The sequence below is a fragment of the Callospermophilus lateralis genome, chromosome 4 (genome assembly GCF_048772815.1).
Source record: "Callospermophilus lateralis isolate mCalLat2 chromosome 4, mCalLat2.hap1, whole genome shotgun sequence".
NCBI classification, from domain to species: Eukaryota; Metazoa; Chordata; class Mammalia; order Rodentia; family Sciuridae; genus Callospermophilus; species Callospermophilus lateralis.
Genome location: NC_135308.1, coordinates 153652841 through 153675330, shown reverse-complemented (window position 1 = coordinate 153675330; position 22490 = coordinate 153652841). Strand labels below are relative to the sequence as shown.

The following is a 22490-nucleotide window of genomic DNA, read 5'->3' as shown; positions in this document are numbered from 1 at the left end:
CTATCTCCAAGGCTGGTCCACCCTGAAGGCCGTGAGCAGCCGTGAGTCATCTCTGCACACTCAGACTCATCCAGTACCCAGGACACAGGGTGGCCCTGGGAGCGTTTGCCAGAGTTGATCTGAACTGAACCGAAGTGAACTTGCGTCCACTCTGTGGCCGCCATGAATTCTCAGCGCTTACACATCTGATTTTCTCTTTATAGACATATTCTTGGGTCAATCCCTCGCCCCAGTTCACTCTTTGATCTCAACCACATCCCTCACTTGCCCCTAAGACAGATGGACGGCTTCATCTCTGCCATTTGCTTAAGCTCATTGGGTCTTTGGTGGGTGCAGGGGTGCCGTGGTGGTTGGTGGCTTCTCTGGATTCCCCCACAGCAGACACTATCCTTCACTCACTCAGTAGCTACTGGGCACCTACTACATGCCAGGTTCCACCAGGCTCTGGGGGTACAGGGCATGCACTGAGACAGATCCCCTGACCACAGGGGATCCCCACATCAGGAAAGACAAGACACTAAAACAATCACTACAAGCCGGATCAGCATGGCAGAGCTTAGCACAGGGGGTGGTGCCAAGCAGTCTTCGTTTGTTAGATAACATAGACTGGAGGGAAGGCATGCTTCAGATGAAGTCTAAGTATGATCAGAACTTAGGGGGATGGGCAAGCTGGAAGGCAAAGCTACACGGGACACAGGGGAGAATGCACTGCAAGGCCATGACCCAGGGAGGGGCCATGTGCAATGGGGCACAGGAAGGGAGGTCGGGTGTTGCTGGAGCAGATCAAGCTGCGGAAAAGGAACAGAGGAGGGTGGCAAATCAGGCACAGGCCAGAACTTCCTGCTTTTCATCATGGAAAAGTAACCACTTGTCTCTAAGGATCATTCTTCCTTCATTTTGGGGCCCACAAAAATTTCCAGAATCATCAGAAGCTACATGGCCCTAGTTCTCCTCAAAAAGGAGACACCAGGTATATTAGTCAGCTTACTGTTACTGTAACAAAATATCTGAGCTAAATCAACCTACAAAGAGGAAACATTTATTTTGGTTCTTGGTTTCAGAGATCTCATGTCATGGTTACTTAGGCCTATTGCTTTGGGCCTGGGCTGACAGTACATTGTGACAGAAGCACATGGCAGAGGAGGCTGCTCACCTTACGGCACCCAGGGAGCCAAGGAAGAAAAATACCAGTGTCTCAATATCCCCCTAACTTCCTTCCATGAGGCTCTACCTCTTAAAAGATTCCACCACCTCCTCATAGCACCAAGCTGAGGACCAAGCTTTAGCATGTGGGCCTCTTGGGAACACTTTAGATCCAACCTATACCACCAAGGTTGGGGGGATTTTATCTGATGATATCAGTATATTTTAAATTTGATCTTTATATTCCAAAACCTTCCTAGAGAACAATGCATAAGATCCAACAAGTAAATAAAGCAATCAGGATAAAAGGAAATAAAAACAGGAAAAAAAGGTTGAGGACAGGGTACATATCAAAAAGGTGCATACCACAACTAATGTGAGCCAGATATTTGAAACAGAGCCTCCTAACAACCAAAGCAAAGAAGGAAAATAAACCAGTGACAGCGATCCCTAACGACCATGAAGTACTGTTGGGTTTTGTTTTTATTTTGTTCTGTTTTTGTCTTTGGATACAGGCGAACCTCCATCTCTGGAAACTGGAAGGCCAACACAGGCTCCGCCATGCTGGAGCAGGTGGCCATGACCGAGAGGTAAGAGACGGATGGGGAGCAGGGAGACAAGGGGTGCCGCTGTGGCAGGAGCTGGGAGAGGACAGCAAGGAGCCCTGTGGAAGCATGCCACCACCCTGTCCAGAGCCTCCCCTGCCCACTGCTCTGGGAAGGGAGCAGGGAGTCCCCATGCTTCTCTTTAGGAAGCACCCTTTTTAGGGCACCAGGGGAAATGGAATCGCTCCTTTCGCAGATTCCTGATCCCCCCTCCCCGTAGGAAGGGGTGACCTCCCCGAGTGTTTCCTGGCTGCATTCTGGCTGAGCGCCTCACGCAGGCCTTTCTCCCTCTAAACACTTGCTGCAAGCCGTCCTCACTTGAAATAGGGCTGTCACCTGCTCCCCGGCCAGTCACCCGCATTCTTTCCTGCCTGCTGAGTGACCTCTGTTCACAAGTACACGGTAGCAATGCACTTAGTGTGGGCTCTAAGTATTCAGTAAACATTTATTGAGGGCCAACTGCATGCCCTACTGGGCTGAGCACTAAAGAGGCCACAGCAGAAAGATCCAATCATTCCCTTTAAGAACTCTGGATCCCTCTGACGGGTCAAAGTGACGGGGTCTTGCTCTAAAGGACTTACTGGCTCCCCTCCAGGGTCCAGGCTCAGGGAGGCCTGGGCACTCCTTCTCCACCCTGTTCAGGAGAGCGTTTCCCGCAGGTGCTTCTCCTATGGTGGCCCACAGTGCCTCCGGGCTTGGGCCTTCAGGTGTCAGGTCCGGCAGACTGAAAACCCAGTTCCCAAGGGACCAACCAAAGCCCCCGACTGAGCCTAGTCACTAACTGGCCGGGGTTGAGGCACGTGACCCCGCCTGAACCAATCACTGTGCCCGAGAAGGCCGCAGTGCTGTGATTGGATGGGCTCAGGCCAGGCTCCACCCCTGGAGGTCGGATGGGACCGCCCCCCTGCGGCCGATCAGTGCGGAGGGGCTTTTTCAATGGAGGGAAGATAACTGACCCACGGACTGGGACAGAGCCCAGCAGCCACCCCTGCCTGGCTCCCCACTAAGAACAGGGACAAAGAAATAACTAGAGGGCGAGGTGGTGACCAGGGTGAAAGGGAGCCCTAAGTGCCGGCAGTGGGCACTCAGAGAAGGGGCGCCTAGAGGGGACCAGGGAGGGAATGGTCAAGGGTCCCTCGAGGACATGGTGCCTGACCACGTCCTAGAGAATGGAGGAGTCAGAGGACCTGGTCTTGTTTCATCTCTTTGTCAGTATTCGATGGGCACCTAGCGGGAGCCAGTCATTGAGCTAGACCCAGTTCTGGGACTATAAACTGAGAAAGCCCCCATGAACTGCAGTGAGTGGCCCTGACCCGTGCTGTGTGACCTTGGAGAAGCTCTGAACTGCTCTGAACTTCTTCAATTATAAAACGAGGGCACAAATACCCAAGTCAAAGTGCTTCAGCAAAGAGGAAGAGAGGGATATTCAGTGCCTGACCCAGTCCAGCCCGGGGCAGGCAGGAGAGCCTGTCTTCCCAGCTACCTTACCTGGCAGCTGCTGCCCCTACCTGGGAGCCCACCTGCCCTCACTAGCCTGGAGAGGCTGTGCTCATCACCTGGCTCCAGGGAGTCCGGTGGACTGGGGTGGACCCACGCCTCTCCCCATGGGTATTCCTGTGACATTCCTGGCTCCCTTCTCCACAGCCTTTCAGGAGTGTGAGCCCAGCCCTCCCCAGGGCCTCCCAAGCTGCTCATGAATGTCCCCAGCAAGCCACCATCTTCTTGGCTCTGCTTGGCCCCAAGCCACAAGGGCCATTTCTGCAGGAACCGACCATAGGAATGGGGCTGCTCTGGCCTAGAATTCACTTTCCCCTTAGGGTCAAGGGCAGTACCCCAGGGCCTCCACAGTCCCATGCCCACATGGCCAAAATCCCTGGGGCCCTTTAACCAGGCTCTGACCCCTACTTCCGCCTGGTTCCCGGTTTTACCGGGTAGCCTGAGTCCTGGGCAATGCCAGGGACGAGGCTGGGTTGGTGATAGTCCCGCCGGACCAGAGCGGGCAGGGACCCCGAGCTCTCCGGCCTCTCCCACGGGGTTCCACCCTGCAGTCCCTGCCTTGACCCTGGCTGCCGACCGCCTGGGTGCAGCCAAAGGCCACCCAGATGCCCATCGTTTGAAAACAGGGTCTGGAAGTCAGTTGCCTCTGGCCTGAGGTCTAGACGTCCCTCTTCCATTGTCAGAGGCCTGATTCATGAGTGTCTCAGAGCAGCTCTCCCTAAACTAGTGCCCCACAAGTGAGCCTTGGGAACCGAATATAGGGACCCTGATCAGAACACAGGACTCGGAGAGCCCTGAGGACCAAGGTTTGCTTCCAGATGTGACCACTCATCAGACTCACATGAGAAGTGTTTTAAAAATAGATATTTGAGTGTTGGTTGAATGCTCACAACCAGAACCAGCACACAACCAGAACCCCATCTGGCCACTCCATTTCACAGATGAGGAAACTGAGGCTGCAGGAGGGAAAGGATCATCCTAAACTACTGAGGAAATAGTAGCAATCGTCCACATCCCTGCCTCCTGGGCTGAGGAGGGACAGGAGGGCTATGGCATTTCCTGAGCGAGAGGAAGCGCAGCTTGCGTGACATCTGGAATCAGACAGATTCACTATTAATCTCTCTGAACCTCAGTTTCTCCATCAATAAAGGGGGTTGGAACCTCCCTGATGGAGTTGTGGTAGGGTCAGCGGGAATGAGGAGTCGGTCCCCCAGGCACAGAAGGCCTGGATCCTTCCTTTTAATCGGGCCACACTCTCGCTGAGGCTGAATGAGAGAACCCGGCCAGGAACCAGGAGACCTAGGTAATCCTGGCTCTGTTGCTGCCTTGCTGTGGGACCTGGGCAAGCCGCCCTCCTTCTCTGGGCCTCAGTGGCACTCCTAAGAGAGTGAGTTCTGAGAGCACTTCAGCCATGATCCCTCCTCATTCTGGGCCTCAAGGCTCAGAGACACAAATAGATCTGAGAGCAGGCGTGCCCCGTGTGACCCTGGAGAGTGGGGAGAGAAGCAAGAACATTAACACAGAGTCCCCTGTGACTCCCAAATGCAGCCCACAAGGGAAGCCAAGTGCGAATCGGGAAGATTTCTCCAGTTACAACCGGCCCCTTGTTGCAAGGTCAAAGTCCAGCATTGAGATCTGTCCCCAGCAAAGCAAACTGGCCTTGGAGCCTTGGAGTGGCTGGAAAGGGAACAAAAGCCGCGGGTCCAGAGGCCCAGGCCCCGGGGCCAGGCGGGAGCAGCCTGCCAGGCCGCCCTGCCACCCCCACCCCAAGTTGGGGGAGAATGCGCCCTTTGTCCCCTGCAGGCCTTGGTCCCAGGAGGGATTTTTGGAGCCTTGGAGCAGCTTTCCCAAGGGAAAAGGGCTGCAGAGGCTCAGGCGGGAGCAGGACAAGCTCCCCACTGCTGGGGGCCGCGGGGCCCGGGGCCCGGGGTGAGGGTCTCTAGATCATGGACTCTCACTCCTTCTCTCCCCCACCTTTCCCCTCTGCCTTCCTTCCCAGCGTGGCTCCCTGTCCCCCCTCCCCTCTCTCTCTCTCCCCCCCCCCACCCCCAGTGTCCCTGTCTCCCTCCTGAGTGCCCTCACTGTCTCTCATCTCCTCTTTGTCAGCTGGGACTCTCTGCCTCTGCATGGCTGTGTCTCCCCCTCTCCCCCTCCCCCTGACCCCTCCCCCTGCCCTCCCCAGCACTCACTCTGTCCATCTGTCCTCCCCTACAGGTACAGGCTGTGGGTGGACAGCTGCTCAGAAATGTTCGGGGGGCTGGACATCTGTGCCGTCAAGGCCGTGCACAGCAAGGACGGCAGGGACTACATCATTGAGGTGAGGCCTGAAGCGACGTCCCCGGCCTGGCTCTACCTGGCAGGTGCCAGAGGGGAGACTCCAGTCCTGCACCCAGGCTGCAGTGAGCAGCTTCCAGAAGCTTCTGCCCGCCCCTCGTACGCCCCGTCCCACCTCAGCTGTATCAGAGGCCTTCCCTTCATGCTCAGGGGCTCGGCCTCCAGAGCTCAGGACACAGCTGAACAGCTGTCCCGGCCTGTGGCCCTAACAGAAGAGTGGCAGGCCAAGAGTCAGCAAGATTCTGTCCCGTTGGGCCTTGTCAGTGACCTCCGTGTCCAAGCGTGTTGACACACTCCCCTGGCCACTATGCAGAGACTCTGTCATTTGTTCATTCAACAAACATGAGCTTCAGGGGCTCCTGTGGGCTCAGCGTGTGGCTCTGGGGACACAGCAGTGAACCCACGGCACATGGAGTTTGCAGGCTGACAGGGCAGAGGGTGACAAACAGGTAAAGGACAGGTGTCACATGTCCAGAAGGGCACAATGTGCAGAGGTGACGGGGGAAGATGCTGGGAAACGAAGTTATAAGAGACACCCCCAGAGGGGCTGAGGCGAGCCCCCCAAGACCCTCCTTCTGCACAGCCCCCCACCCCTAACCCCCCGCTTCCATGGCTCCCCGTGGCCCTCTTGGTCGCCAGCCCTCCCCTCTCTCCTCAGCTCCTTCCCTGCCCTGCTGTTCGCTGCTGTCCACTCTGGCCTGGGCTCGGCTCTCCATGCTCACACACACACAGGCACACAAACACACGTGTGAGTATACACAATGCATGCACACACACACGCACACACTCACACACACGCACACGTGCCCCCACACGCGCACACACCACCCTCCCCCCCTCCCTCCGTGAGACTCACTTCCCCAGCACAGGGGAGGCCAGTGCTGACACAAGGCCTGTGGCTGCCGCCCCCGCAGGTGTGGGCGGCTAATGGGAAGCACATGGCCAGGGTGACCACAGGAGCCAGCCGTCCCCCAGGCCCTCATGCTGCAGGGCTCCCCAGGGATCCACAGTGCAGCATGTGACTCAGTGGACACTGACACATGCCCAGGGAGGGGGGTCAGGAGTCCAGGATGGACAGCGTCCCCAGCGCCCCCAGGAGGCTCCCTGCAGATGAGTGGCCCCTACCCTGGAGAGCCAGCCCTTCTCTGGAAACAGCGCTCCTCTCCGGGCAAGAACACTTTCCGTCTGGCTGTCACTGTCCCTGAAATTCCCCAGTGTCCCCTCCTCAAAGGAGATATTGAAAAGCCAGGGTCAGAATCACTGAGGGACACAGTACCCTGGAGGGGCCAGCCCCCTACTTTCCTGGGGAGACCCTGGGAGCTTCTGAGCAGGCGCAGGGTGACAGCTCCTCTGCCTGGGACATCAGAGCCCCTGGGACCCCACGGGCCCTCCCGCTCCCATCTCCCTGGGGACGCCAGACATCCCCCCAGGCCCTGCCTCCACCCATAAGTGACAGCTAGGGGTCCCCCGAGTGCATGTCCCTCCGGGTTTTCTCAACTTTCACTCTTAGAAAAAATATGCACCCGTGGGCCCAGGCTCCTGCCCCCACACATTCAGGGATGAAAGACTGTTCACATTGAAACAAAAAACAAATCAAAAAGAAAGAGAAGCAGTGGGCTTGGACTTCGAGGCACAAGAAAACAGCTTCTCAAAAATGTTCCAGAAAAAGTGGCTTTCCAATTGTTTTTTCTTTTCTCTCAGAGACATTATGGGGTTGTTCCCCTTCCTTTTGGGTTTGGGGTAGGATCAGGGGAGAGGGGAAGCTTGCCACTAGGATTAAAAGGTATTTTTTCCTATTAAGGAAAGAAAAAGGCAGGAGAGATCCAAGGTTACTGGATTCCTAGCCACCGCTGTGGGGAGAACAGAGCGTTTGAGATGGTTGGTGAGGATCCTCACAGTGAAATACCCGGGGGAGAGGCCCTCTCTGACCGGTCCAGGCAATGACATTGCTCACTGGAAGCATGTCTCCCCGGGGACACCCAGTGTCCACTTTCCTCGGCTGTGTCCACTGTGGGGATTCCAAACTTGTGTGACCTGAGGTTACGTGGTCACTATTTTCCATTGCAGAGAATGTGGAGAACGCACCAGGCCAGGCGAGGGTAGGGAGGGTCAGGGGGAGAGGACAGGACAGGCCGGGGACAGACTCCAGAGCTGTAACTCAACAACAGCTGTTGTAACCCAGACTGTCCATGTGGTGGGCACTGGGATCCCGCAGACCAGGGCACAGACCAGGAGCCCCCGAGGGGTGTTTAGGCCCCTGCAGGAATCCGCAGGGCAGTCGGCTTCACAGCCTCTCAGCTCAGGGGTGCCTTAGACTCACAGACCCCGCTGGCCCGGCTGGAGGGGTCTTCGCAGCTGCTCAAACCCCTCAGTCCGTCACCAAGGGAAAAACAGCCCCACAGAGGAATAGTGACGAGCCCAGGGTCTCACAGCAAGTCTGTGGCAGAAGCAGGCCTGGAACCCTTGTTGCCTCTTCTGGGTTCTGACCCTGGAGAGCCGGTGAGAGTTTGCCTGGTGACCAGGAAGGTGCCACTTCTGTGAGCCTCGGTTTCCTCATCACTGGGGTCAGGGCACTAACAAGACCTGCCTCAGAGAGCTACTGAGATTGGCAGGTGCCCAAGGCAACGGGGCAGGCCCCACCCCACCTGCAGCATGATGAGCGGGCTGCTGCAGGACCTCCCGTCCCCCCACTCCACCTCGCAGCCCAGCCTGGTCAACAGAAGCCGGCACCACAGCACAGCTCTCCAGTGGGCCAACCGGTGAGGGCAGAAGGAGCAGCAGCTCCCAGAGCTGGCTCCCTCCATCTGAGACAGCTTCCGGGAGGGAGGCTGGCTAGGTGCTCCCTGAGGGAGGAGCAGCTACCCAGGCCACCAGGAGTGGGAAGAGCCAATCGTGAACATGAGGACGCAGAGGACAGAGAAGCTGGTTGGTCCAGAGCCGGGGACGAGGGGAGACCAGCCCCGAGGTTTGAGGGGGGTGGAGCAGGTGAACACTGGCGGCTGGGTTCCAGCGGTAGAAGAGAGAGACAGGGTGAGAACACAGCTAGCTCACAGGCCTGCCAAGGCCCACGCTCCTTCAGGGACTTCCGTAGCTGCCTTTGCCCAGGGACTCACCCGGGTCATTGTCCTGTGTGGCCTCAGGCAAATCCCTTCCACCCCTCAGTTTCTGCATCTGCAGAAACAGCAGAACGGCAGTCCCCATCTCTCAGGCCACCTCTTTGTCTTCTTGGAGAAAGGCCAGGTCTCTGCAGAGTGACTTTGGCCCCGGGCCTGTGTGTTAGAGAACAACCCTGGCCTCTTTCCTCTTCTCTCTGAACCCTGGGTCAATTCCAACCCCCACCCCCACCCCCACCGCCCTTTTTTTTTTCTTTTGGTCCTGATGGAGCCCCCACCTTTACTGTTTCCGGCTTTGTGGAAAGTCTTGACCTTGGGCCAGAGGAGAGGAGGCCAGACCCAACCCTTGGAGGGGGCCCAGTGGGAAAGGAGGGGGCGGATACCAGCTCCCCAAAGAAAAATACGGAAAAGGTCAGCAAAGGCTCCCAGCCTGGGTCATGGTCACGTTGCCCTGGTCCAACATCTGTAGGCAGACCAGAGCTGAACCCAGGGAGCTGGTTTAGACTGAAGTTGGGGGAACAGAATGTCTCCAGGGAGCCCAGTTGCAGCTGGAGGTGTGGGGCTGGGTGGTTTGCATGGAGGACATCGCCATCTAGTGGTCTTTTAGCGCTGCTCCTGGACGTTGCTGCCCCAGCTATGCGGGCATGGGGTCCTTCACCCCTCCTTTCTCTCCCACAGGTAATGGACAGCTCAATGCCCCTGATCGGGGAGCATGTGGAAGAGGACAAGCAGCTGATGGCTGACCTCGTTGTCTCCAAAATGAGCCAATTCCTAATGCCAGGGGGCACAGTACCCTCACCCCTGAAGCCATGGGTAAGATTCTCCAGAATAAAGAACATGCTGGATGTCTGGGCTGGGGGCCTCCCGATCCGACAGAGGGATCCCAGGGAAGGAGCCATAGTGGGCAGATAGGAGTGAGGTGGGCGTCCCCATGGGGGGACTCAGGACGTCTCTAGGGGCCCCTCCTCCCTGCTGGAGAGACAGATCTGGTCCCACCTGGCCTTCAGGCACCTGTGGGCAGAGAGCACTGACAGCTGTCATAATCCCTTGCCCCCATCTTGGGCCTGAACAAGAGCCCGTGTTCACAGGTCCCCTGTGTATTCCTAGGGCACAGATGACGGAGACTATTGTGTCTCCTGAGCCCCCAACCCCAAATTTGACAAGCTCCCACAAAGCTCCTCCCCGCACAGCCCCCACCAAGGAGGACCCACTCACTCTGCAGAGACCCCCCCCAACTGCAGTCTCATCCAGAGACTTGCTCTTGTCCCCCACCCAGATCCTGCTGTCCCCACAAGACCTCATCCATGATCACAGATGTCAGGTTGATGGTTGAACTTGAGGAGGGCACGGGCGGCCTTCTGCTCTGGAACGTTCTGTCTTGGGTAGTGGCCACCCCAACACGTACCTGTGTGAGACCCGTTACACGGAACACTTAAGAACGCCGGCAAGGAGGTCTCACCTCAGTAAAGGACCCTCTCTCCAAAGCTGGCGCCACCCGGGAAAAGGCCAGGGAGATGGCGACAGGCTTCCTTTCTCTTCCGCTTTAGGCTCCGCAGAGCAAACCCGCAAAATCCCCCGGGCAAGGCCAGCTGGGGCCTCAGCTGGGACAGCCCCAGCCACGCCCACCTCCACAAGGTAAGAGCCAGGACCTCCCTGGAACCTGCTCGGGGAGGGTGTCGCGGGTGGCGCACGGGATCTCCAGAGGGCACTGTGGAAGGATCCATCTTAACAGCACACCCTTTCCATCGGACTGTGAGGTGTGTCAACCCTTCAGCGTCAGGGAAGGAGGAGGGAAAGAGTAGACCTGCGTCTCGGTGCGGGTTGGGCACGGTGCTAGGCACTTTCTAGCCTCCCAAGCTCTCCACGGGGGAGACATCCGTATTTCCTTTGTTCTGCGGTGGCCGTGGAAGCTTTGCCCAGGGAGGCACAAGCAACTGGCAGATGGACAAGTCTGGCCTTTTGGAGCTTCTAGAACGTGTTCACTTCTAGCTCCTAGATGCATGAGCCAACCCGCTGGAGTGAGAGAGGAGAAAAAGCAGAACACAAGACATGACCTTGTCAAATGAAATCCTTCCTCAAAAACATTCCGGCCTTACTACATAAATGCCACCGTTTGTCAGGGGGACCCATAAGTATGGATACTGCCATGAGACCAGAGGACAACAACAGCTAAGAGAGCTTCCCGGGAACCTCTGCGGCCCAGGTGCTCTCCCACGCAGGCAGCAGGCGCAGGGAGGAAACCGCCCCGTGCTCTCTTGCCCTCCTCCTGTCCGGGGTCCCATGCAGCTCCAGAGAAGCTCTGCAGGGAACCCCCAGGCCGCGCAGCTTCCTTGCAATCTCTAAGGATCTGCTTTAAAATTGACCAGAAAGAAAGAGCTTCTATCTGATTGTGGCCTCCCAGCCACAATCATGAACACAATACATTTATTGCTTCTTGGAAAAAATCAACCTTAGGCAGCAGATGGTCTCCTCCTCCATAAATCTAAGGAAAACTGCCCCTTCCTCCCCCAGGACTTCCTCCCTCCTCTCCCTCCTCCCTCCCTTTCTCTATTACTGTCATTTATTCAGTGTATTCTTTTATTTTAGCTCACTTTTTCACATAAATGAATTTGATGTTGACTATTTCCCCCCCCATACTCCAAAATATATGCACAATTATCAAAATCATATTCCACCACAGACTAAAAATCGCCACACTTGTCAAAACGCTGGGCTAGTTGACCTTTCAGCCTCTGTGTCTGTAGTTGCATGGTCTCGCAGGACAATGGCTTATTCAGACTCGCATCCACTCTAAAGGCCAGAGTAGGCTTCCCCATTTACTCTTGCTCCTGTCTTTTTCTTTGTCCCTGAAGTTTTCTCTCATTCTCTATTCTGACAAATCAGTTCCCTCTACAATTTAAAACAGTAACACTTGAGCCGCACTTGGTCCTGCACTCCTGTAATCCCAGGAACTCGGGAGGCTGAGGAAGGAGGATTGCAAGTTGGAGGATCGCAAATTCAAAGCCAGCCTCAGCAATTTAAAGAGACCCTGTCTCAAAATAAAGCATAAAAAGGGCAGGGGATGTGGCTCAGTAGTAGAGCACCCCCGAGTTCAACCCCAGGGCTGAAAGAAAGCCACGTTTATTGAATATTAACTACATGTGCGCCTGTGCTGGGGGCCCGGGTCACAGTCCGCCAGGACAGCAGGAGGACTTAGCTGAGGAAGCCTGTTCCCCTCAAGTCAAGGAAGCAGGGAGAGAAGAAGGGTCCGGGGTCCCAACAGGCCCTTCAAGAACACACCCCAGTGACCTCACGTCTCCCCCTCTCCCAGCCTCAATTTCCTCAGCGGTAAAGGAGGACAAAGCAGCGGTCACATGTACTGATGAGGAACTGTCCCCAGAATAATGCGGGTGAAGCCCTTAGCGAGGTGTCTGACAGAGAGAGCGGGCCTGGAGACATCAGCTCTTCCTACTGTCACTCACTGTCAACAACCGTTCCGAACCTCTGACTGCTAGTACCCTGTCCCACTCACAAATCTAAAAACCAGGCTGTTGTTGATCATCATCAACGTTCCTTGTACCCCACGCAACCCCACTGTCCGCCTGGCAAGACTTCCCTAGTTAAAATGTCCCCAACAACACGCGTCACCCCCCAACCTCCTGGCCCGCTCTGCCTGCCCCCTCTTTCCCACTGTGCCCGGGTCTGACTTTTTAAAAACACATTTGAACAGAGCCCCCTTTCAAATCAGAGAGCTGCTGACTGTGGTCTCCTCTCTGCCCAGAGGAGAAGCACGCCGGATAAAGAGAGAGTGTTTTAAGGAACACGCAGCTCAACACACTTCTAGTCCCTTGAAAATAATCGATTTAAAACCAGTTAAGGTGACTAAAGAAAGCGCTCCAAGAATTAACAATCCGGATTAAAAATAACAAGCAAGGCTGATTTATCTTCTCAAACAAGCCTAATTTAAGACTGAGGTTTTCACCAATTTCCCCCAATGACAAGATCACATTATTGTTTCAGACTCGATGCTCGTTTTCAAACTCAGTAACAGTGAAGGTTTCCTTTCAATAAACTTTGCTTTCTAGCAGCAATCCTGTGATTCGGCAAAGACTTTTTAATACATAATATTTTGTGTCTGTGCTCAAATAAAAAATGCTGAATTGTATGCTTTTCTGAAAAAAAAAACTAAAAGACATAACTAGGGTATCTTTTAATGAATCCAAGGGATATATAGGGACTTAAAGTTGATGAATTGAGCACACAGAGTTTTCAAAATATTATCAGCCCAGGGTGGGGATGGAGTTTAAGAACCATGTAGAAAACAGGGTGACCTGTAGTGGGTTTAGAAATAAAACAGTTTCCAATATTTAAAACTCAGGAACTTTTACTTAAACATCTAGATTTTATGTTAAGCCTCCCACCCTCCCCCCTTGTCAATTTCTAGAGCCTTCCCCCCCCCACCACCCTTTTTATTTTAGGGACAGGGTCTCCCTGAGTTGCATAGGGCCTCACTAAGTTGCTGAGGCTGGCTTTGAACTCTTGATCCTCCTGCCTCAGCCTCCCAAGCCACTAGGATGACAGATACAGAAATTCTAGAAACAGTGAGTCTGCCTTCCTACATAGAGCCATCAGCTGCCGGCTAGTGAGGGCGGATCCCTGGACCCAGCAAGGACTCTGCCTCTGCCTCAGGCCCTGCTCCTCCCTGTTGTCACTTCCAGGGTGACTGGCGGTCAATGGCTATTTTCTTTAGGCTGCACCTCTTTAGAGAAAGTTCTCTGAACTGTTATTATGACCAGAGGGAAGGGTTTTTTAAAGCAGTTATTTTCCTGACACTCCTCCACTTTGTTTATTTACATACCCGCCTGGCCCGGAGGTGTTGGAGTTTGAAATCCGGGGGTCCTTCCATCTAGGGTCATGAAAGAGGTCAAGGTTCAAAGCCACATGCCATCACTTGCTAAACTGGGGTTGTCATTTAATCCAATTTAGAAAGTGTTCCCCACGCTCACAAAAATGTTTCCTTGGGAGGGCTGTTTGGTGTACAGTCCAATGACTTCATTGTGTGACTTCCCCACAGTCACGTGGCAAGTTCCTGACAAGGCTTGTGTCAGGACCTGGGGCTCCTGGGGCCAGCAGAGAGTCAGGGCCACCAGTCGGACAGGTCATGCCCTCGGCAAATGTGCCCAACTGGCTCTGTGTCCAAGAGGAAGGGTCCTCTTGCGCCTGGCCAGAGCTGCTGCCACCAGAGAAAGCAGCTGCATTTTCTTAATTCACACAAAGATGTCGTGAGGACTCAGGGCAGCCCTGGGAAGGGAAGGAATCGGTCTCCACCTCTGCACAAAGAGCAGAGTCGCATCTTCTCCACCAGCTTCTCTAGAGGAAATGATATGCTGCTCTCGAAAGTCCTTAGAAAAATTTAGAGAGCAATCCCAAAAGTCAGGGATGATTCTTTCCCTCTTTTTCAAAGCCACACCTCTTCTGCCTGCTCTTGATCCTCCTGCCTCAGCCTCCCAAGCCTGAGGGAGAGGAATCCGAGTCCCTCATGACCCCCCCACCTTTGCGGTCAGGGTGGTGGTCAGGGCCTTGTAACTCAAAGCGGCAGAATCACCCGCAGTTTTCTGCTCCAGCTGGGTAACAACAAAGAGCCGCGGCCTGGGCCCGTAGACCACAGCAGCTTTATTTCTCACGCTCTGGAAGCTGGAAGGTCAAGACTAAGGTGTCGGCAGGACTAGTTCTGGGTGCAGCTTGTCTCCGGGCTGGCAGACGGCAGCTGCTTCCTTCTTCCCCAGCCGCACACCCACATTTGATGTCTCTTCCCCTTCTTATGGGGACCCCACCCTGTTGATCAGCCCTCACCCTGATAGCCTCCTCCACCCTTAATTACCCCCTCAAAGACCCCACCTCCAAAAGCGGTCACACTGAGGGTCAGGGCTTCAACGTCCCAATCTGGGGGTACACGATGTGGTCCGCATCACCACCCCAGATCTACGGTGTCAAGTTCTTTATTTTGACAAGATCCCCAATGATCCATGGGCACGTTAGAGTTTTAGGCCCAGGGATTCTATGAACAGCTTACAATCTTTCTTTTCCACATAGCTCTATGTATTTGTGCCAAAAGAATAAAACATCTATGATGTCATATAAGCCACTTTTGTTAGCAGTATGTGTTCAGCATATACCATCAATAGCAACCCTGTCACTTATGCTATTCTGCCACATCCTACGATATGATGACCCCAGCCTCTTCCACTGGACAGATGCGCCTCGGGGCACCTGAAGGCTTCCTATGGCTTTGTATTTATTTTGTTTTCAGTGTTTACTGTTGTAAACAACAATTTGGGCACGGCCCTGTTGAGCCTCATGAATGCCAACCTAACCCTCCCTTCGGCCTGCAGGGGGTCCTCGTCAAGCCCAGTCTCCTCAGACCCCCAGATCCGGAAGCCCCTCCCAACAGAGGCTCTCCCCGCAAGGCCAGCAACCCCTGAGCCCCCAGTCTGGATCCCCACAGCAGCAGAGGTCGCCAGGATCTCCACAGCTCTCCCGGGCATCTGGGGGCAGCTCCCCGAACCAGGCCTCCAAGCCGGGCACCAGCCTCGCCTCGCAGCCCCGGCCGCCCGTGCAGGGCCGCAGCACCTCCCAGCAGAGTGACGAGTCCAAGAAGACAGCACCACCCCATCCCCATCTCAAGTAAGTGCTCTGGCGATTGGGGGCAGGAGATTGGGTGCCGGGCTATTCAGGGTCAGGGACTCAGAGCAAAGAAAGACCCCATGAGGCCTTTCTCCTGGGCTTTAAATGGGAGGAAATTGGTCTGGGGCATTGCCTGGGGGGGCAGGGCCCAGGGAGACGGGGAAGGGCTCCAGTGTGCCCCTCCAGAAGCCATGAACTAGTCACCTCTTGCTGCTTAGCAAACCTCCCCCAAACTTTGTGGCTTAAGAAAGCAACCATTTTCCTTTGTTCACAACTTGGGGGCTCAGCAGTTTACTCTGAGTTTAACATAGCTGGACAATTCTTCTGCTGTGTCTCCTGGAGAACTTCCGGGTACCATGAAGAATGCCAGGGTAGATTTGGATTTCAGATAAACGTGAATCACTTGGGGTATTTGCATGGGGTGTGTTGATACTTTAAAAATATATGCTTGCTTTTCGCCTGAAACGTGAATTGAATTGGGTGACGTGAATTTCTCCTGGCCAAGTGTGGCAGCCCTCCTCCCCGGGTCACTCCTGTGGATTGGTGGCTGACTGGGGCCCGGTGGTGCTGGCGGTCCGCTGGCCCTGTCTCCAGGGCATCTCCTCCTCACCTGGTAGGATTGCTTCTAACAGGGCAAAAGTAGAGGCCTGAGGCGTTGGGGGCCCAGCTTGGAAGCTGTACACCCGCCCTTGTCAAGCAGGTCACCCAGCCGGGCCCTGATTCACAAGGTGGGGAAAGAGTCTTGGCGGAAGGAAGCACCTTGCAAAAGGGTGGCCAACAGGGTGGGAGGAATCTGGTCATTTTTTAAAATAACCTTCATGACACACACGCACATCCTGCTTCCTCTCAGGCCTCGCTCTTGGTTTACGGAAAGAGGGATCGCAATCACGTGTCCCCTGGAAACTTGTCCCTGTACCCGAACACAAACAGCGATCATCACAGTTTCCCAGACCACACCACGGCCACTTGCTCAGGGCCAAGCACTCTGTGAGGTTGGGTTTCCTTAGGTCCCCATGAACTTAGAAGTTAAAGACTCTCACTATCCCCGTCGTACAGATGAATTAACAGAAGGAGACTGCAGAACTTGGCCGAGTTCCTACTGTTCGTAGAGAGAAGGGTGAGGACAGAATCCAAGGCATCCATGATAACATGATTTTTTTTGCAAATAAAATATAATATATTCGCATGGTTCAAAGATTTTAAAGACACTAATGATATAAAAGATAGACATTGAAAAGCCTCACTCCAACCCCACTCCCATCCAGTGCTTTGCTCCCCTGGTCCCTAGAGACGATCATATTTGTTAGTTCCTTGTCTGTCCTGCCAGTGTTTCCTTATACAAATAGAAATATATACCCTCTGATCCCCTCCTCGCTTTCTTACACTATGGCCATATTCACTATCCACACCATTAGGCTCCTCACTTTTCAGTAACAATACAACCTAGAGCTCTTCCACCCTGTTCATTGAGATTCTCTCCTTTTTAAATAGCTGTATAGTATTCCACTACATTGTTGTACTATGATTATCTAATTAATCCACCTAACTAGAGATCTGGCTTTAATTTAAACAATGTTGCAATTAATAATCTTGAACATCTATTTTTTTGTGGTTATCTAACTAGAAACTCATAGATCTCCTGACTCCTTATCACTGTGGGGAAAAAAATACCCAGTTTGATAGATATTAACAAGTGACCCTCCAGGCAATAGGGCATTGTAACTGACAGCACAGGCTCTACAATCAGACTGCCTGGGTTCCAATCCCAGATCCACCATTTAAAAGCTGAATGACCTCCAATAAATTGCTCAACTTTTCTGTGCTACAGTGTCTTCACATGCAAATGGAGACAGTATCTCACGGGGTTATTATAAGAATGAAATGAGTTTCTGCACAGCGTGTGCTTAGAATGTTAAGGCACTAGGCAAGCTTGGAAATGCGTGGCCTGTCCCCGTGTACAAAGATCACCGCAGCTATTCACAGGGCAGGCGAGAGCTTTGGAACTTGAGCCAGTTTGGGCACGGGCTTTGTGGTCATCTAGCTAGAATCCCATACATCTCCTGACTCCTTGTTTAGCATATCCTTTCTTATTTTTTCATCTTTATTTTCTTGGCAATGCTGGGAAATGAACCCAGGGCCCTGTGCATGCTAGGCAAGTGCTCCACCACGGAGCTACACCCATAGCCCTAGAGTATCGTTTTACTTAGTTCAAGTCGGCAGATATTCACCAGATACCCACTCTGGGCCTCATCCTGGATAAGGCTTTTATGGGGTCATAAGCCAGGGGCAAAACTGGTCCCCACTTGGAAGAGTATCTCCATTTTTTTAATTTTTTTTTTTATTAGTTGCTCAAACCCAGCCCCTCCATTCTGTAATGTGTTGACTAGACGGTGTGCAGACCCTTTAAACTCGTGACGTATCCACATCGTCCCATCCTTTGTCACCTCCCCCGGACTGTGAAAGACTCAAGGGTGGGGCATGATGGCATTTGTCCCTGCACCCCATAAGCTGGCCTCGGGGCTGGCACACAGGAAGGGCTCAGCAGGATGGCTGCAGGCCAGCTCCCATGAAGCACTCGGAGAAGGCACAGAGGGTCCCAATAGCTGGGACCATGGAAATTCCAAAATGGTGTGGGGGAGGGGCAATAGTAAAGGCCCCGAGAAAGAGGTGGGAACAGAAGCCCAGAGTGTCAGATCTGGATTCCCACTGTGGGGCACCTGTGCCGCACACCCTAGTTGGCCCAGGGCATCTGAGCACACAGGCGCCGGGAGTTCTGGCCTCCCTAGAGGTCCAGCTTTCCTAGGGAGGTCCGACCTCCCTGGCGAGACCTGCTGAGCCCTGGAGGCCGCCCCCTCTGGCTGTGAGAGTCCACCAGAGCAAGACCTGCCTCTGCCAGCCCCGATTTTTGGACCTAACAAATGGGGATCTCAGCAAGCGCTTGCAGATCATGTGACATCCCCACCAGTCCTGGGTAAGGGCTGCGACCCTGGGTTCTGGGCGCTCAGGCCTCTGGCTTCTGGGACAGCCCCAGGCCCATGTCCTCCGGAGCCCGGGCCTTGGCCCCACAACCTCCTGGCCTCTCTCTTGCAGCAAATCTCAGTCCCTGACTAACAGCCTCAGCACCTCGGACACCTCCCAGCGCGGGACCCCGAGTGAGGACGAGGCGAAGGCCGAGACCATCCGCAACCTGAGGAAGTCCTTCGCCAGCCTCTTCTCAGACTAGCTCCGCCGGGCAGAGGGCAGGAGCCCGGGTCCCTGGGCCCTCTCCTGGCCCGGCCTCCTCCTCGGCCTTCGTTCCTGGCAGGAAGAGGAGGCAGGGCCCGAGAACACACTTTCTAAATGCCTTCAACCCAGGAACTGACTGACCATCTCCATGTGTCCCCACTTTCCTTCGTTGTGACCCAGTGCTGTCTGAATGAGAGGTGGGCCCTGGAGAGCCGCCCCGCTCCCCGACATCGGCCTCTAGACAGACCGGGCCACCCGCTGTCCCCTCGCTTGCTCCCCTGCTCCAACCAGTGACTGTCTGTGCCCTAGTTTCCACAGTTCCCACATTTCTCGTTAGTGCTGTGCTTGCCTTTGGGCCGGGTCCCCTCCCAGGCCCTGGCCACCCCGATCCAATGCAGCCCCTGGAGTGGACCCAGCAACATAGGAGGCAATAATTTTTAACAGCAAAGAAAGAAAAAACCCAGCAGGGACTCTACCACCTGCACAAGCTCGCTCTGTCCCTCCGTGCTGGACACCCACCCTCAGAGCAGCGGGCAAAGGCCCTTCACAGCCAGGGCAGGTGGGGGAGGGAGACCTGAGGTCAACAGGAAGAAGCCAGACCTGGGCCACAGGTGGGGCCTTTAAACGACAGAAGCAGAGAGACGCCCTCGGGTGCCCCCAGGCCGAGGGTTGCCCTTAGCTGGACGGCTGCGGTGGGCACAGGCTCTTGTAGGAATCCTGAGCATCCTCGTGACCTCCCCGTGTGTCAGGACCCAGGGAGAATCGGCGGACCAAGGCAGGGGATGGAAGGGCTCCAGGTCAGCATTGCGCAGACCCTGCCCGCAAGGCCCTGGTGGGCCTCTCAATTCCAAGAGGGTCCCGTGGCCAAGGGGGCTTGGGAAACACTGTTAGGGAACTCCTTTGGAGACGCAGAGTGCAAAATAGGTGGCAAAGGCTCTTGGAATTACTGCAGGACAAACAATCAGCTCTAACTTTATTTTATCCTAACTTATTTGACCAAGCAAGTGAACGGCAGAGCGGACAGGGCTCTCTCCCCTGTCCCAGCCCACCTCCTGTGATCAGTGGAGCCAGAGCGGTCCCGAGTCACCAAGCACCTGGTGCTAGAAACATCGTAGGTGCAGAAGCAGCCTCCGGTCCCAGAATATTGTGACCTCACCATGCTATCCCCTCACAGCCCACTGGGAAACTTGAATATGTCTTCCCCTCACTGTCCTCTGGAAGGAGGTGAAAACTAAAGTGGCCTGGAGTAGCTTCTAGTAATGACCAGCCCTGCAGATGGCTCAGCAATCAGCTGAGGCCTAGCCAGGTTCCCCGGAGCATCAACAGTCACCACCTTTGTGGTCCTTTCAACCCAGACTGAAGTGGTGAGGACAAGGACAGAGACCCTCTCCTGCATTGGGTCACTAGAACCCTGGGCCTCACGGGTTAATGGCTAGAGACTGATACTGGCTCAGTATCAAAAGTGCTAACCTGACTGGCTGACAGAGGTCCACTTGGACCTTAGGGTCATCCCCAACTTGTCCTCTTTCCTCCCTCATGATCAGGTCAGTGTTGAAAGCAAGAGAGCCTGAGCTACGCTAGAGATCCTCTCCTCCTCCTGGTCAGGATCCCTGGTCTTGGATTCAGTCATAAGTAGCAGCTCCAGCATAAGAAACATCAGAGAGCTCCTGTTGTCCCACTCAGAGCCATGGTTTGGCAGCTGAGGCCTGGTTGGCCCTGACTAGGATCAGCAGAAAAAAAAAAAAACAAACCCAGCCGTGGCCTGAGGTGAGGGGACAGCTGGTGAGGGCCTGGTTCTCTTTCCAGTACCCAGAAGACCCCACCCCCTTATTCTGTGCCTGTGTCCTGTTGAGTTCAGGGTCTCTGGGACGATCCCTGGTGGCACGGGGGACCTCACCGTGCCGCATCTCCTTCCTCCCCTCTCAGCCTGTGCCCTGTGGCAGGACTGTAAGTAGGCCACTACTGGCCAGGAGCGGCAGGGGCCTCCTGGGACAGTGCAGATTGGGAGATGGTCAGCGCTGTCGCCTGGAGGGGGCCGCAGCTGCCTTGGGATCATCGCCTTCGTCGCATTCCGCTAGACCCCCAGGCAGGAGGTGGCGGGGCCTTGGGGCCAACACTTGCCACCACCACCACCCCACCCCCCCCACCCCCCCACCCCCCGCTTTGGGGAAGTCATCTGAAGGTGGGGAACAGACCAGTTCATAATTCAGCAGAACTTTGCTTTTCCTCCTTTTCCTCTCCTCTGCTACCTGACCTCCTTCTCTCCCTCTTCCTAACAACCTCTCGAGGACACCGGGCCGAGCAGGACAAAGGGAACAAGACAGTGGTGTCCAAGGCGGCTGCCTTTGAGAGCTGTGGTTCTGTCGTGCTGGGCAAGTGCTGTACCGCTGAGCCACAGCCCAGCCCGGTACACCTAGCCAAAGAGCGCGTAAATATCAGTCCACGTAAGATTCGCTCGTTAGCCCTGATCAGTCAGTGATCGGGGATCCTGGAAGTTCCAGCGCCCACGATTCCACACCGAGGTGACCACTGGACATGGACACGGGTACATCCTAAAATCCTGTCACCTTTTAGTTTGTAGTTCTCTTTCTAGGGGGTCTCTGACAACTGCTTCAGTAACACACAGCTTCCCCACGTGGCCCTGAGAAGTTAGGGGTCACTCATGTAGGTCCCATGTTGAGAGAAGCAGAGCCCCAGCCTCAGGGGCCTCAAGGCCCAGGGCTGATGGTGGCAGTTGAGTTTGCTCCTGTAGAAGGACCAGGGGGCTCTGCCCCTAGGTGTCCATCACATGATTCCAGCGCAGAGTTAGAGGACCTGCCGTCTGGGTTCTTCTACTTCACAAGGTATATTTCCTGCCCCCATTTTTCATGGGTAGATCCTTCAAAGAAATAATGCTGAGCTACTTTGTGAATCAGAGGGTGAGAGAAGAACTGTAGGCCCCAGGATGTGGGACCACAGAGTCCACGTGCTGTAGGAGCTTAAGAACATGGGACACCCAGTGGCCATCATCAGTCCTTGACAACCACCCCCCAACGCTCTGTGATACCACACAGCTCCAAACGCACAGCTAGCTGGTCACAGGCTGCAGGGAGTTTCTCGGTGTGGGCCGTGGCTTGTGCAGAGTGGTTACAAAGGCAAATGAAGCCTCCTTTCAGACCAAAGGAGTCAGAATTTCAAGTCAGGGGCCCAGAACCTGCCTCCGCCAGTCTCCCTGGTGGTGTTTGGATGCCTACTGAAGTAAGATCAGCCACTCTGAGCTCAGCTGGATGGGAGGCCAGGGATGGAGAGGCCTATGGATGGAGACCCTGGAGCCCCCAAATGGACTGTTTTCTCCCATATACTAGCACATGTTCCTTCCCAAAATTTAACCTTTAATAACTGTGGCATTTAGAAACTGGAAAGGACAGAAAGAAAAGGGGAGTCACTGTATATAGATTCGGAAAGGTTACATTTGTTGTTTTTTGCTTTGTTTTACACTTTGACCCAAAGAAAGGCCAGCATTTTCCCTCCTAGCTGACTTGTTGAAGCTGAAATACAACAAAGATCCATTCAATTTGTGCACAATGGTAGGGATTTAAAAACACAGCTTCAGAGGACACCCGCCAGCCAGGGAAAATTTCCTGCAGATCTTCCTGCATCAGCGTGATAAAATGGTACTGTGCTTACAGGTTCAAGCCACCTTTCCAGGGACACCAGAGTGCGTGTATCCTCTTTCCCACCAATTCCCTTGTTCTTTCATTACTATATTCCCTCCTAATATTCACGCCCTGGGCATAGATAGGGCAGTTAGCACTACCTTCCCCAAATTCCAGGGGTGATGGGTGTTCTCCGTGTGATAACAGACACGGCAGCATGAAACAGAACATCAGGGCATCTCACTGCAGTTCCTGTAGTGAGATATCTTGTGCAT

At 54.5% G+C, this 22490-nt stretch overlaps 1 protein-coding gene across 2 annotated transcripts in view; it reads left to right on the top strand.

Annotated features, from left to right (window-relative positions):
* The window catches only part of Syn3 (synapsin III), a 374313-nt gene extending 355735 nt beyond the window's left edge, over window positions 1–18578 (top strand). For both annotated transcript variants that reach the window (XM_076853264.2, XM_076853263.2), the window contains 6 exons: window positions 1659–1733; window positions 5460–5562; window positions 9371–9505; window positions 10240–10327; window positions 15064–15355; window positions 18446–18578. In XM_076853264.2, coding sequence (XP_076709379.1) covers window positions 1659–1733; window positions 5460–5562; window positions 9371–9505; window positions 10240–10327; window positions 15064–15355; window positions 18446–18578 — 826 coding nt within the window. The remainder of the gene's footprint in view (window positions 1–1658; window positions 1734–5459; window positions 5563–9370; window positions 9506–10239; window positions 10328–15063; window positions 15356–18445) is intronic.
* The last annotated feature ends 3912 nt before the right edge of the window (window positions 18579–22490 follow it).